Raw genomic sequence first — 15,726 nt, forward strand, 5'->3', positions numbered from 1 at the left:
GCAGAGGGAGACAGAGAAGCCGGCTGCTGAGCAGGGAGCCCGATGCAGGTCTCAATCCCAGGACCCTGTAATGATACCTGAGCTGAAGGCAGACGCCAAACCAACTGAGCCACCCTGGTACCCCTGATTTTGTCATCTTCATACTTAGTTCTGAGCCTTCCTGAAGTAGGATTTGACCAGGGATCTGTGCAAGGACCAATAAGTGTCCACTGGGTGACGCTGGCAGCTGGGTCACAAGTGACCCTGACCCGTGGCTCCCCTTCCACGTCCCATGAGTGACCAGGTGCCGGCAGCATGGACGCCGTCCCCTCAGGTGTGGGTCTCTGGCAGCCACTCTGATGGCTTCAGAAGTCCCCACTGTCCCATGTCCAGTTTGCAGCCCCTACTCGGGCCACCCCCGCCCCAGTCCCTAGACAGAGGGAGACCCGGCAGGTGGGGTCCCTGCTCTGAAACACGAGTCCTAAGGTCCAGCAGAGCCAAGCCCAGCATGTGTCCCCACGGGATGGAGAGACGGGGTGGGGATGCTGGTTGTGGGCCTCTGTCTGCTGACTGTCCCAGCCTCCGTCTGATGGTGCTGTGGTGTCAGCCAGACACATCCCTCCGCGGTGTGAGGGTGACTCTCCCGGGGAGTCGGGGTCACCGTCCCCGAGGGCTGACATGGCTTATTGACCAGAGATGTTGCCTGAGACCCCGACTCTGGAACTGCGGTCATCCTGGGTGTCTTTCCTTGTGATCCTTGGAGGTCAAGAGGAGCCTGATTTTATAGCCGCTAGATCATTTAGGTCCCCAGGTGGGGCAGACTCGGCACTCGTCCCTGCAGGTCAGAGACACCGAATCCTCACCTGAGGGGCCTGCAGCCCCTGCCTGGCTGCCGCCCCGCGGGGCCGTGATCCCGGAGCCCGGCAAGGCCACCCACTTCGAGGACATGATACACAGGCACGAGACCCTCGGGCCGCAGCTCCCAGGGTTGTCGTGTCGCGCTCTGCATCTCACAGTGGTTCCATCAGGGCGGCAGGCGAACCACCAGCTTGGGAAACAATCAGGAGGAAGGGAGTTCGCAAGACAGTGAGCGACAAGTAACCAAGGAAGGCGTCGTGGACCAAACAGAACTTCAACCACATGTCCGAGGTCCGAGTGTCAGCGTGGCCTTCACTTCCGGCTCCAGTCCTGAGTGGCTGGACCCAAGCCACCACCACCTGTCCCCTCACCTGACTTTCCCCATCTGCCAATTCAGGCTGAACTCCTGGGCCACACATGGGGTGATCATCACAAACCTTGGGGTGCAATCCTTGGGTCATCAGTCTGTCACTCTGTCCCTCCCTCAATCCTGCGGAGGAGACACGATGCCCAGGGACACTTGTCCAGATGGGAGGGTCAGGTTGGCTTCCCTGTGTGCAGGTGCAAAGCCCACTGCTGTCCAGACTCTGCACACCTCACAAGCTGTACGGACCCTCCCCCTCAGCTTCTGTGTCCGTGCAGGGGGCCGGATCTCCCAGAGCTGCTGTGGGAACCAGACAGGACTGCGTGGATGGGGCTCCCAGCGCCTGGTGCTCCCCCAGTTCTGTCCACTGTTGAAAGCAGCAGTGGTTCCTCAGTTGTCTTCCGCAATTGTCTGCAGCCTTGCAAGGGGCACTTGGCCACCAAGGGCGGGCGTCCTGGGGCTGTCCTGGCATCAGGGACAAGTCTAGCGAGACCTGAGTAAATCTGATGTGGTCAGGGGGAGACACGGACACTGGTACCTAAGAAAGGGATTTCGGCCCCTCTCCCAGAATCTGTGAGATCAGAGTAGGACACAGGGACTCTGCCAGGGAGGCTGCTGGAGGGCTTCTCAGAGGAGGTGATGCTTGAGTCGGGCTCTGAGGTACGAGCTTGATTATTTCCAGGTGGTGAAGCAGGTGCTCCTGGCAGGAGGATCTGCATCAATAAATGCCTGGAAACCACCTGGGTGGCATTTAGTGGCCGCCATATGGCAAGTACCTGGTGAGCACCTGGTATGTTGGGGACACGGAGGTGAATAAGGCAGGCATGGCGTTCGGGGGTGCGGTGGGAGGGACAGAGAGGAGAGGCTGGGAACAAGCCCTGGAGGGTGTTAGTGGGTGGGGGAGTCACTTGCTGAGGGTCCCACAGTGTGTCAGTGGCAGGAAGAGCTGAGGGAGAAGGACCCGGCGTGTCAGGTGTGGGCTTGTTCCTCTGAGGGAGTCAATGTCCGCCGAGGGTGGGCAGGTGAGTGGGACCGGCCCGGACATGTCTGTTTCTTCACAAGCTGCTGGGACGTGGACACTTTCAGGTTCCCTTCAGGTTCCCGCTATATCTGGGCTCCGAGGTGTGGTTATTGCCCAGACACACACCCGGGTCCACATAGTCACGAACCCCTGGATGTGCCTCAGCTCTGAGGATGATCCCTGGGTAGTTCGGGGGTGGGGGCCCTGCCCGTGGACTCTCCCTCCAAACAGCTCTGTCAGGAAAGGATTTTGTGTTGTCACGATTTTGTTGATGTGGGGGAACCTGCAGTTCCAGCCCCAGGTCCCACGTGGAGCAGGGACACAGCCCGGATTTGTAGCCGGGTTTGTCTGACTGCTTCTCCCCTCCCCCTGTGCCCCCAAAACAGTGGAGAGGGAGGGGGGCACCGCTCAGCCCAGGTTGAAGACTGCATGTGACCTGAGCAGGCAACCCCAGATGGAAGGAGGATGTCGGGGTGCTCATGCCTTCCAGAATTTGTGAGGAAGCAGAGCAGGTGGAGGGCAGGTGAGGCAGAGCCTTTGCCCCCCCCCCCCCCCCCGGGTGCGGGTGCCTGGCTGCTCAGCAAAGGATTTCTGTTGAGGCCCAAAGGCTCATGTTGTCTTTTGAGATACTAGGATAAGGGTTGTGTTGTCCACAGTGTCTCTGAGTGTCTTCGCAGTGCCCTGCCCTGCAAGGAACTTCAGGGCCTGACAGGGAGTGACTGGCCCAGGGTGCCATGACCGTGACCATGACAGGGAGACAAAGCAGGGAGATGTCTGGGCTATGCTCCCTGTTCCCCACTGGGGCCTCTGTTCTACCCACTGTGGGGCAGGAGGAGAAGAGACTGGCCTGTGTGCCCCGATCAGAAAGGACCGAGGGGCTGGGGTAAGAAGGGCAGAGTCATGGCAGGAAGGTGGTCTGGGTTTCCTAATCTGAAAACAACAAAACTGCCGTTTTGTAATCCCCAAATGCCAGACTGTGGACTCGTAATCTGAAAACCTCAGACTGCAGACTCAAGGGGCCGACAATACGGGTGTGAGCTCTATCTGTGTGTTTACGCCAGCCGAAGGGAGCCTAGGAGGCTTCGGATTATTAAAGTCCCATTTCTCCCTCAACACCTGCTGCAGGAGGTCGAGTGCACCCTGCCCGCTGAGAACTGTGAGTCTGGGTGAGTCCTTTTCCTGGGGATTCTTTGTTTATATCTTTTAAAGACTTGGCTTCTCCCTTTTTTCTCTCTCTCTCTCTCTCTTTTTCTTGAACAGTAAAACTGAGTTTTATTTATTTATTTTAAAAGATTTTTATGAATTTATTTCACAGAGAGAGGGAGAGCACACAAGCAGGGGGAGCAGCAGGCAGAGGGAGAGGGAGAAGCAGGTTGCCCCGGGAGCGGGGAACCTGAGGCCAGGCTCCGTCCCAGGACCCTGGGATCATGACCTGAGCCGAAGGGAGACGCTCTACCAGCTGAGCCACCCAGGTGCCCTGCCTTCAGTCTTTTCATGGGGATTCCTAGGATCTGTCGTGTTTCGTGGGCACTCAGCTTTTTCTGGTCCAAGGATCGACGGTGGGGCCTCCTGGCCTCTTGCTGTAGTCTGACTTTGGTCATGGTGTCTTGTGCAATTTTTATTTTTAGGAGGTCAGATAACTGAAACTTTTCCTTTATGACATCTGGGATTTGCATCTTCATTAGAAAAGTTTTCCCAACTCAACGTTATTCTTTTTAAACAGTTTTCTAGGACATTTGTAACTTTTCCCTTCTAGCTTACAATAGATTCTGTTGGGATTGATGGGTTGATTGATTGATTTTGTACAAGCCTTTTGGTTTTTCCTCTTCCCCCTCAGCCGTCTCCTTTTCCCCCTCTTCCCATTCTTCTCCTTCTCCTCTTCCTCCTCCTCTTCTTCTTCTTCGTCCTCCTCCTTGTCTCTCTCTTCTTCTTCTCGTAATTTTTTTTTTTTTTAGTTTATTTATTTATTTTAGAGTGAGGCATCCGGCAACATAGATAGAAAGAGAGCATCAGGGAACTGGGGATGGGGGCAGGCTAAGGAGTTTGAACTTGGTCCTGTCCTTGGCTCCCCTTCCCTCCCTGCCCGAGGAGCCTGCCTGCAGCCCTTCCAGGGAGATGCTTTGGGGAGAGTCTCTGTCCTGCTGCCTCTGGAGAGCTTAGCCAGAGCTGCTGGGGATGGGAGGTGGGGACGGGAGGGCTCCGTGTCCTGTCGGGGCCACGCAGATGGGCAGGGGCAGGTTTCTTCCCTTCTTCTCCTCCTGCCAGCCTTGCCAGGAACTGAGCGATCTGCAGGCTAGCCAGGGACACCCTGGGTACTAAGACAAGAGGGAGCATTGTCCAGCATCAAACCCAGTTGAGGCGCAAGACAAGGGTCAGGGCCGGGCCCAGAATAGCAGAGGATGGGAAGGCTGGGCCCGAAAGTGCAGACACATTGACAAATGTTTGGTGTCTTCCAGGGTCTGGCTCATTCTGCACGCACAGTGCCGCTGCTCTCTGCTTTTGCTCATGGTCCTTGTGCTTCATGATGTCATTTGGATGCCTAGGACCCCTGAGGTCCTGTGGCTGCAAAGCAGAAGGAGAAAGGGGCCAGCCAGCTCTCTTCTCCCACTTGCGTCTTACAGTAGGACCCTCTAAGCTGATTTCTCTTTTGTCTTGTTGGCAAGACTGGGTCGTACAGTCAATCCTCTGAATCCGGGTCCTAAGATGAGAGGCAGCTGGGCCACTCTGGATGGGGTGCTCCCAGTGGTGGGGGCAATTCTGTCTGTGGGTGTCTCTGGAAAACTGAATTATAGAAGGAGAGGACAGAAGGGGGACAAAGCTTGCTAAAGAAATAACAACCATGTGTTATCAGATAAAAGGCTGGTGTCCAATATCTATATGGAACTTGTCAAACTCAACACCCAAAGAACAAATAATCCAATCAAGAAATGGGCAGAAGGGTGGCGCCTGGGTGGCTTAGTGGGTTAAAGCCTCTGCTTTCGGCTCAGGTCATGATCCCAGGGTTCTGGGATGGAGCCCCGCATCGGGCTCTCTGCTCGGCAGGAAGCCTGTTTCCCCCTCTCTCTCTGCTTGCCTCTCTGCCTACTTGTGATCTCTGTCTGTCAAATAATAAATAAAATCTTTTTTAAAAAAAAAAGACATGGGCAGAAGACATGAACAGACATTTCTCCAATGAAGACATCCAGATGGCCAACAGACACAGGAAAAAATGCTCAACATCACTTGGCATCAGGGAAATACAAGTCAAAACCACAATGAGATATCACCTCACACCAGTCAGAATGGCTAACATGGGCAAGTCAGGCAATGAATGAGACACTCAGGTTCCCGTCCTGGCTCTAGCAGTACTGTGAGAACTAGGACCAACCTACGATCAGGTGATGGTTTCTTCCACTTCCTTGTCCAATGATTGTCTTCTTGTGCCCCAACAGGACAACAGGACCTGACTCGGCTTGGGAGTGAGCTGGAGTGAGGTGAGTAACTTTCCTTCAATAGCAGCTGGCAGGTAAAGTTCATTTTGGCAATTGTCATCATCCCAGAGGGAAGCCGCAGAGACCTGGCCCCTCAACCCTTCCTGCTGCCTCCGCTGGCTCACATTTGACCCATGATTTGTTCTGTCTTCCCCACAAATCCCCAGGATTTGTTCTCTCTTCTTTTAGAAGAAGCGACAGCTCCTTCTAACTGCAACGCGGACGCAAGCAGTAAGGAAAACTACGGCGACACCATGACCTCGGGAGCTGGTGGGCTCAGCCCAGGTAGTCGCCTTCCACTTCTCTGGATGATCCCTGGGATTGCGGGGATGCCTCCAGCTGAGTTCACCTACAGAAGAATTGGTCCCTTGAAGAGCTTCCTTGAGCCCCCAAGAGAGGTCAAGGGAGTCCCCAGCCCAGGAGTCTGTAGGGGCACCTCCCACCGGTCTTCTTTTCAGAGTCATGGCTGAGGTGCTTCCTTCCTTCCTTCCCCTGCTGCCCATCAAATCCATCAATGGCCCAGAAGTGACCAGGACAGTCCAGAGGGAGGTGGGGGACAGCAGAGGGTAAAGGAGGGGAAAAAAGGGACCCTGAGACGTGGTGGGAGGAGGGGGTAGACCAGCAACCTTGGAGCGTGCTCCTGCCCTCTTGCCCTGTCCAAGCCTCCAGCATGGCTCAGGATGACTGTGGGGCTTTATGAGAGAGGCCATTTCCTCCAGCTCTCACCCTGCTGCCAGCCCGAGTGCTCTGTGAGGGTCAGTGGGCCACGACCTGGACCCCAGTCTTGTCTTTGCCACCTCCCAGCTGTGTGATCTGGAGTGTCTTACCTAACCTTACCTGTAAAATGATAGTATTTCCTTGTGTGGCTATGAGGATCAAATAGAATGTGTTCATGTGTTTGGGCCAGGGCCTGCTACACAGTGTGTCCTCCCTAAGTATTGTTGCTGTCCCCTGTCCCTGGAGCCTGTTAGTTCCAGGTAAAACCTCTCCTCCCCTAGCATTCTCTGGAATCCCATGGCTATGTTAGGGCACTTGTCCTGCGTCTGAGCTGTAAGCCCTTGCCTATCAGATACGACAGGGGGGCAGGAACTGATTCTGTTGATCTCAATACCCCTGCCTAGGCCGACTCTCAGCTATTTCCATGCCCTCTCTCTCCCCCCAACAACGAGTCCATAAAAGTACAGTTTAGCGCTGTGGTTTCCCTCCAGCTAAGCCCTGGTTTCTTCTCTCCCTTAGTGAAGCAGGAATAAGAGAGAACTAAAAACTTTCATTTTTTTCTTTCCACCTAGAGAGTGAAAGTTTTCTCAAGGAGGTCATTGAGACTTTCCAGAATGTCGGGAGCAAAGCGATGCTGCATGTCCTGCTGACTGACCATGAAGCCTGGGAGAGATTTGTGGCTGAGGCCACTTTGTCCAGGTAACCCCCCCACCACAGATGCCCTAGGATGGTCACCCAGCTCTCTGCGGGACAGTGCCCTAGGGTTGGGGTTAAGCATGTTCCTTCTTGACAATCCAGGAGGAACATGTCTTCCATTACAATCACCGGCAGTGAATGGCCTCAGATTGAGGCGAGGCAAAACCTGCAGAGGCAGGTTATGTGACCTTGGGCTTTAACCTAAAGCTGACCCTTCTCTGCCTTGATGTGTTCATCTGTTCAATTTTATCATGACGAAATGAAGACAATGTGTGTAACGTCCCTAGCATAGTGATGCCACATAGTTGGAATCCATTAATGTTAAGTCTTTAGAGGTTTGCGGAGAAGTGACGGGGGTCAAGGTTCTTCTTCCTGGAGATGAGGGCCAAGCACGACATCCTCTGGGACCAGTCTCAGGAGCACTGACACCTCAGTCTGTGGCCCTGGGGATTCGGATTAGAGCCTTCACTCCCCATCTGAGCAGTTCCGTGAACATGCAGGATCCTGTGGGCCCATGAGGCAGAGAGGCTGGAGTGGAATTGGACTGAGCTGGTTGGATCCTGACTCTCTCTCTGCCCAGCCCTGAAGCTCTGTGGGTCTGTGTGTCTGGGAATGTCAGATTGGGCATTTGTTCCATGGGGACAGTAAATCAATCTGAGAAGATCGTGGCCAGGGCCTTTGTGTGGATTTCAAGGTGAAAGCTGAAGAACCAAGTGCAGTCATGCTGTCCAAGGTGCCAGGAGGCTTGGACCAGGGCCAGAGATGACAATCAGGATGGACAAGGGGGCATCTAGGTTGGAGGACTAGGTAGGCTTGGGCAGCGGGTCTGGGACTGAGGGAAGCCCTAGGGCACAAACTTGAGGAGACCAGGGACCTAGCAGAGGTCCTGTGATTGGAACAGGGGACATTTCTTCCCTTCCTCCTTTGATCTCCTCCCCACCAGGCATACGGGGTCATAGAGGGTGTTTCTTCCATACCTTGCCCGGGGTCTAGGGGGTCTTACTACCATTTGGAAGCCCCTTTCTTCTACACAGAGCAGCTCCAGACCAGTAGGAGACAGTGTGACTTTGTGACAACTTCCAGCTCCACAGGGGGCAGCTGCCGATTGTGTACCCTTGAGGGATTCTGAGGGATTCCACCAAAGAGGAAAGTACTTCCTCTGCTAGCTGCCAGGATGCAGGTCATTTCAGACTGTGTGATTCATAGAGAAGGTTCGCGAAGTCTCCTGCATCTTTAAGAGATGTTGTAATCTTGCACATGGCCTTGGTGTACCAGCTAAGGTGTGACACCTGTGAGGTGGGGGGTGCAGGTGGTGGCTTGAGAGTCGGTGACATGAGCTGGAGAGTCCAAGGGGAACCAGGGTTGTGGGTGTCCCGGCTCTCAGTCAGTTGGGGCAGTGGCTGGGCCCCATCAGAGGACAGCAGGCTTGAGAAAGAGAGCAGCTGCCAAGCAAAATGGTCACTAAGGTCCTTTCTCGCTCTGAAGTCTTCTTATTTTTTAAATTCCAAGTACCCAGAGTTAGCCAACATGCAAAGTCTGAGGACACAATCCCTATGACTGACTTTACTTTTGGCACCAGCTGCATATTTGGGGGTCCCCAAATGCCCCTGAGATTGGATGATTCCCCAGAAGCATTCACAGAGCTCGCCTAGAGTTGTCCCCTCAGTTGTGCTGTGTGACAGGGGAAGATACAGGTTCCCATCAGCCATAGAGAGAGACACTTGGGGCAGAGTCTGGGAGGGTTTCCAGTGCAAAGCTTCCGTAGTCCTCAGGAGACCTTACTGTCCTGTATCCAGTGTGTGACAGTGCACAGGGAGCTGTTCCCACCAGGGATGCTCACACTGTGCAAGTAAGCAATTACTGTGAAACTTGTCACTTAAGAGTGATGTCATAGGGGAGAGAGATTGGGCTCATCTTGGAACAGAGTGAAGACCAGTAGGGATTTTTAGCCGATTGGCAGGGCGGGGGGAGGGGATGGGAAATCACTAAGAGGAGACATCATGGTGGGGGGATTCCTGCTACCCTGACCCCAAAGCGTTCTTGTTCAGACTGGGCATGACAGTCTGTTAAGGTCAGAACCCAGGAGACCAAGGTCAAGGCGCAGTCAGGAGGAGGCTCATGATAGCCTGGGTAACGTGTGGTCCAAGAGGGAGTATTTTTCAGCCTGAACCTCAGGACCGAGTTTTGCTGGGGCTCATTCCCATCTGCCTGCATGGCTGACCTGTCGCCTTCTGCTTCCCTGGGAGGCCAGTTTCTAGATCCTCCATGGTCACAACTGACAGCTCATGACCCAAAGACTCCATCATCTTGTCAGGGTGTCCCGAGACCAAAGACCCAGGCAACGGAAAACAGTAGTATCGTTCTAGAATCCTTGACATCCTAGGTGGGGCCTAGAGCTCATTTCCCAGTGCCAAGGGCAAAGAGCAGACCTCTGTGGGTAAGTTCATCCCTCAGCACACACAATGTTTCTCCAAACAAAGGTTTTCCTGCTCCAACCGCACTTCCCTTTCTTCATCTACAGAGTTCCCAGTCTGCACACACTGTGGTACTGACTGTGGGGTCCTGTCCTTAACTGTGAGGCCATCTTCCTCCAACAGCCACTATTTAAGAGCCTCTGAGGATGACACAGACTTATTTACTCCCCGACTGGTGTGTGTTATGCAGCGTGAGCCGTGTGCGGAATGTGTGCAACATTGCAGGAAGGATTCTTTGCATTTGTAACATTCTTTTCCATTTGATTTACAGTAAAAGTTCTGTGGTTTATGGAGGTTAGATCTAATGGAGCCCATTTTCCAGATAAGCTTCTCCTAATCCCTTGACCTTCCCTGTTACAGGGAGGAGGCAGATGCCCTTCGTGGACGTCTGAACGAGCTGCAAGAAGCCAAGGATTTGGAGGCCAAAGAGCAGCAGGCTAGGGAGAGGTTTCTGCATAAGTTTCCTGAGTTGAAACTCAAGATTGAGGAGCGCATAAGAAAGCTCCACGAGCTCGCAGATGAGGTGGACAGGGTACACAGGGACGCCACCATCTACAGTGTAGCATCCGACTCTGCTGCTGTAACGTCCGGTGTCCTGAGCATCCTCGGTCTTGTTCTGGCGCCTTATGCAGCAGTGGCCTGTCTGGTAGTGTCAGCAATTTCAGCGGGGCTGGGAGTAGCATCAGGTGTGACCAGAATATATGCCAGCTCCATGGAAATGTCCAGCGAGTGTTCCTCCATAAACGAAGCAAATAGACTGATACTGAGTGACACTGATGAAGACGAGGTATTTCAAAAATTTCTGGATGACTACATAGACTCTATTTTTTCCCAAATAGATAGTTTATATGAAAACCTGAAGGACCTTGCAGCTAATGTTCGTGCCATCAGGGCAGCCAGGGTGAACCCTCAGCTGGCTGTCCAGGCCCAGCGCTTCAGCAGAGGTTTGCCTGTCTCAGGTCGAACTGCCAGGCAGGTGCAGAACACTTTTCGAGACACTGCTCTGACAATGACCAGAGGAGCCCGGGTCAGGAGAGGGCTTTTCTCAGTTCTCTCTCTTGGGTTAGATGTGTATGATCTTGTGAAAGACTCAATGCACCTGCAAGAGGGCGCAAAGGCAGAGTCAGCTGAAGACATGAGGCGGCGGGCCCGGGACCTGGAGAGCAAGTTGGAGAAGCTCAGCGAGTTCTATGAACGTCTGAGGGAGGGCCCGCCTCCGTGATCCCCGAGCAGGGCGGAGAGCGGGGACATGTGTGGGACAAAGACATGGAGGTGCCTTATTGGGGCGGGGGGAAAGGTTTGGGGTGTTCGGATGGGGTGTTGAGGAATTAGGCATTTCTGAAGCTGAGCCAGGGAGGGAAGGATTAATGCAGGACGGGCAGGGGGAGTCAAGGAGGGGAAGGAACATGGAACCTGGATTAAGGCAGGAGGGAACGAGCAGTGAGGGGAAGGGAATAAAGGGGACACAGGGGAAATGGGTCAAGAGATGGGTGGAGGAACAAGTAATGGAAGGGCCAGAAATAATAAAGTTAGAATTCTTGGAATGTGAGAGAAGATGACGCATGTGATTTTGTCGTCTTCATACTTAGTTCTGAGCCTTCCTGAAGTTGACAGTTGCTACTCAGGGTAGGATTTGACCAGGGATCTGTGCAAGGACCAATAAGTGTCCATGGGGTGACGCTGGCAGCCAGGTCACAAGTGACCCCAACCCGAGGCTCCCCTTCCACGTCCCATGAGTGACCAGGTGCCGGCAGCATGGAAGCAGTCCCCTCAGGTGTCAGTCTCTGGCAGCCACTCTGATGGCTTCAGAAGTCCCCACTGTCCCATGTCCAGTTTGCAGCCCCTACTCGGGCCACCCCCGCCCCAGTCCCTAGACAGAGGGAGACCCGGCAGGTGGGGTCCCTGCTCTGAAACACGAGTCCTAAGGTCCAGCAGAGCCAAGCCCAGCATGTGTCCCCACGGGATGGAGAGACGGGGTGGGGATGCTGGTTGTGGGCCTCTGTCTGCTGACTGTCCCAGCCTCCGTCTGATGGTGCTGTGGTGTCAGCCAGACACATCCCTCCGCGGTGTGAGGGTGACTCTCCCGGGGAGTCGGGGTCACCGTCCCCGAGGGCTGACATGGCTTATTGACCAGAGATGTTGCCTGAGACCCCGACTCTGGAACTGCGGTCATCCTGGGTGTCTTTCCTTGTGATCCTTGGAGGTCAAGAGGAGCCTGATTTTATAGCCGCTAGATCATTTAGGTCCCCAGGTGGGGCAGACTCGGCACTCGTCCCTGCAGGTCAGAGACACCGAATCCTCACCTGAGGGGCCTGCAGCCCCTGCCTGGCTGCCGCCCCGCGGGGCCGTGATCCCGGAGCCCGGCAAGGCCACCCACTTCGAGGACATGATACACAGGCACGAGACCCTCGGGCCGCAGCTCCCAGGGTTGTCGTGTCGCGCTCTGCATCTCACAGTGGTTCCATCAGGGCGGCAGGCGAACCACCAGCTTGGGAAACAATCAGGAGGAAGGGAGTTCGCAAGACAGTGAGCGACAAGTAACCAAGGAAGGCGTCGTGGACCAAACAGAACTTCAACCACATGTCCGAGGTCCAAGTGTCAGCGTGGCCTTCACTTCCGGCTCCAGTCCTGAGTGGCTGGACCCAAGCCACCACCACCTGTCCCCTCACCTGACTTTCCCCATCTGCCAATTCAGGCTGAACTCCTGGGCCACACATGGGGTGATCATCACAAACCTTGGGGTGCAATCCTTGGGTCATCAGTCTGTCACTCTGTCCCTCCCTCAATCCTGCGGAGGAGACACGATGCCCAGGGACACTTGTCCAGATGGGAGGGTCAGGTTGGCTTCCCTGTGTGCAGGTGCAAAGCCCACTGCTGTCCAGACTCTGCACACCTCACAAGCTGTACGGACCCTCCCCCTCAGCTTCTGTGTCCGTGCAGGGGGCCGGATCTCCCAGAGCTGCTGTGGGAACCAGACAGGACTGCGTGGATGGGGCTCCCAGCGCCTGGTGCTCCCCCAGCTCTGTCCACTGTTGAAAGCAGCAGCGGTTCCTCAGCTGTCTTCCGCAATCGTCTGCAGCCTTGCAAGGGGCACTTGGCCACCAAGGGCGGGCGTCCTGGGGCTGTCCTGGCATCAGGGACAAGTCTAGCGAGACCTGAGTAAATCTGATGTGGTCAGGGGGAGACACGGACACTGGTACCTAAGAAAGGGATTTCGGCCCCTCTCCCAGAATCTGTGAGATCAGAGTAGGACACAGGGACTCTGCCAGGGAGGCTGCTGGAGGGCTTCTCAGAGGAGGTGATGCTTGAGTTGGGCTCTGAAGTACGAGCTTGATTTTTCCAGGTGGTGAAGCAGGTGCTCCTGGCAGGAGGATCTGCATCAATAAATGCCTGGAAGCCACCTGGGTGGCATTTAGTGGCCGCCATATGGCAAGTACCTGGTGAGCACCTGGTATGTTGGGGACACGGAGGTGAATAAGGCAGGCATGGCGTTCGGGGGTGCGGTGGGAGGGACAGAGAGGAGAGGCTGGGAACAAGCCCTGGAGGGTGTTAGTGGGTGGGGGGAGTCACTTGCTGAGGGTCCCACAGTGTGTCAGTGGCAGGAAGAGCTGAGGGAGAAGGACCCGGCATGTCAGGTGTGGGCTTGTTCCTCTGAGGGAGTCAATGTCCGCCGAGGGTGGGCAGGTGAGTGGGACCGGCCCGGACATGTCTGTTTCCTCACGAGCTGCTGGGACGTGGACACTTTCAGGTTCCCTTCAGGTTCCCGCTATATCTGGGCTCCGAGGTGTGGTTATTGCCCAGACACACACCCGGGTCCACATAGCCACGAACCCCTGGATGTGCCTCAGCTCTGAGGATGATCCCTGGGTAGTTCGGGGGTGGGGGCCCTGCCCGTGGACTCTCCCTCCAAACAGCTCTGTCAGGAAAGGATTTTGTGTTGTCACGATTTTGTTGATGTGGGGGAACCTGCAGTTCCAGCCCCAGGTCCCACGTGGAGCAGGGACACAGCCCGGATTTGTAGCCGGGTTTGTCTGACCGCTTCTCCCCTCCTCCTGTGCCCCCAAAACCGTGGAGAGGGAGGGGGACTCCGCTTAGCCTGGGTGGCAGGCAGGTGACCCCAGATGGAAGGCAGATGTCAGGGTGTTCATGCTTTCGGAAACTTGGGAGGAAGCAGAGCAGGCCCAGAGCCTCTGGGCGTTCCCCCAGCAAGGGCTTTCTTTTTGAGGTACAAGGACTCAGGGTTGTGTTGCCCACAGTGTCTCTGAGTGTCTGTGCAGTGCCCAGCCTGCAGGACGCCTGAGGACCTGACAGGTAGTGACTGGCCCAGGGTACTATGACCGTGACCATGACCATGACCAGGACACAGAGCAGGGAGATATCTGGGCTTTGCTCCCTGCTCCCCACTGGGGTCTCTGTTCCACCCACTGTGGGGCAGGAAGAGGAAGAGGTCGGCCTGTGTGCCCGCAGCAGAGGGGAGAGAGGGACCAGGGGTGAGAAGCGTCACATTGCAGCGTGCTCCAGGCTTCGAATCTTGAAAGACCAAACTATAGTCTCCTGGGTTGATGAGAAGGGCATGAACTTAGATCCGTGTGTTTGCTGGCAGAGGTAAACCTAGGAGTCTTCAGGTTGTAAAAATCTCGTTTCTTACCAACACCTGCTTCAGGAGGCCTGGTCTTCCCTTCTGCCCTGCCTGCGACAACTGTGTGAGTCTGGGTGAGTCTCCTCCCTGGGGATTCTCTTAAGAACTTGACTTCAGGCTTTTCATGGGGATTCCCAGGATCTGTCGTGTTTCGTGGGCGCTCGGCTTTTGCTGGTCCAAGGGTCGAGGGTGGGGCCTCCTGGCCTCTCGCTGGAGTCTGACTTTGGGTCATGGTGTCCTGTGCAATTTTTAGCTGTTAATAGGGCAGATAACTGAAACTTTCCCTTTATGGCATCTAGCATTTGCATATTGATTAGAAAAGTTCCTCCAAATCAACATTATTTTTTAAAAATATTATCCTCAGGACATTTGTAGATTTTTCTTTCTAGCTTATACTTAAGTCCTGTTGGGATCTACTGATTGATTTTGCACAAATCTTTTGGTTCTTCCTTCTCCTCTTCCCACTCCTCCCCTTCCTTCCCTTGTCCCCTTCTCTTTCTCTTTCTTTCATTTTTTTTAAGATTTTATTTATTTGACAGAGAGAGAGATCACAAAGAGGCAGAGAGGGGGAAGCAGGCTCCCTGCTGAGCAGAGAGCCCGATTCAGGGCTTGATCCCAGGACCCCGGTATCATGACCTGAGCCGAAGGCAGAGGCTTAACCCACTGAGCCACCCAGCGCCAACCCCCGCCCATGTCCCCTTTCCTTCTTCAATCCTCCTCCTCCTCTTCCTCCTCCTCCTCTTCCTCCTCCTTCATCCCCTTCTTCTCCTTCTTTTTCTTCTTCCTCCTCCTTCTTCTCTCCTTCAGGACAGGTTTACTGGGTGCTGCCTACTCTCCAAAGGAACATGGTTTTTCTTGTGTCTTCAGGGGATCCTGCAGGGCAGGAAGGAAATGGCCTCCCCCCTTTTCCCCATGTTCCTGGCGGCAGTTCGCAGACAAAGTGGGGTGAGGGTGGAGGAAGCCGGGCCCGACATCCGGACCTGGCCTGGCCACCCCGGGGGACGGGAGGCTTTGGAAATTCCTGCTAAGGCTCAGGCATCCGGACACCCATGTTTTACTGCAATTTCCTCTTCCTCTTTCTCTTCACATAAACAATACTATGGCGGGAGTATGAAGGCATGAGGAAATAAATGAAAACACTCAAATTCTGGGAGGACTGTCCAAAGCACATTAAATCAGGAGGGTAATTCGTGTGAAATCTGAGGCATGGTCTTCTGTGTTCTCGGCTAGGACAAGCGCTTCATCAGGATAGACCAGAAAACAAGTGGAATTGCTCAGCAGTGAGGGAAGCTGGGTGTGCTGTGCTCCCACACCTCGGATCTGAGCCCAGCTCCCGGTTCCCTGGGAAGGCCCTGGAACAGGAGTTGCAGCAGGGAATAGGCAGGGCTGCGCCAATGCTCAGAGTCCAAGAGAGGAGAACACACAGAGGACTGCGGTCAGGACAGCACACACTGAAGGGGCACCCAGAGGGTCCACGGAGGAAGACGGCAGGGGAAGCAGTGGTTGAG

The 15,726-nt window shown here is 54.8% G+C and overlaps 1 protein-coding gene across 6 annotated transcripts; it reads left to right on the forward strand.

Annotated features, from left to right (window-relative positions):
• The first annotated feature begins 45 nt into the window (after positions 1–45).
• LOC101691364 (apolipoprotein L3-like) lies at positions 46–12,162 on the forward strand. Of its 6 annotated transcripts, none has more exons than XM_004743130.3 (5): positions 46–3,388; positions 5,654–5,695; positions 5,860–5,977; positions 6,982–7,108; positions 9,940–12,162. In XM_004743130.3, exons 3-5 carry the CDS (start codon positions 5,947–5,949, stop codon positions 10,799–10,801), a joined length of 1,020 nt encoding a protein of 339 aa, XP_004743187.2. In that variant the 5' UTR covers positions 46–3,388; positions 5,654–5,695; positions 5,860–5,946; the 3' UTR covers positions 10,802–12,162. The 6 variants fall into 6 exon arrangements, with proteins under 6 accessions (XP_004743187.2, XP_004743188.2, XP_004743192.2 ...); XM_004743131.3 differs by having other exon boundaries at positions 5,882–5,977; XM_004743135.3 differs by having other exon boundaries at positions 5,885–5,977.
• Positions 12,163–15,726: the final 3,564 nt, after the last annotated feature.

Source organism: Mustela putorius, unplaced genomic scaffold (genome assembly GCF_011764305.1).
Source record: "Mustela putorius furo isolate JIRA1106 unplaced genomic scaffold, ASM1176430v1.1 tig00000738_pilon_pilon_pilon, whole genome shotgun sequence".
In the NCBI taxonomy this organism is placed as follows: domain Eukaryota; kingdom Metazoa; phylum Chordata; class Mammalia; order Carnivora; family Mustelidae; genus Mustela; species Mustela putorius.

Excerpts from the sequence above, each read along its gene's own strand:
- LOC101691364 (XM_004743130.3), top strand. The coding sequence starts at position 5,947 with ATGACCTCGGGAGCTGGTGGGCTCAGCCCAG. Across the intron at positions 5,978-6,981 it reads AGCTGGTGGGCTCAGCCCAG|AGAGTGAAAGTTTTCTCAAG; the intron begins GTAGTCGCCTTC and ends CTTTCCACCTAG. Across the intron at positions 7,109-9,939 it reads GCTGAGGCCACTTTGTCCAG|GGAGGAGGCAGATGCCCTTC; the intron begins GTAACCCCCCCA and ends TCCCTGTTACAG.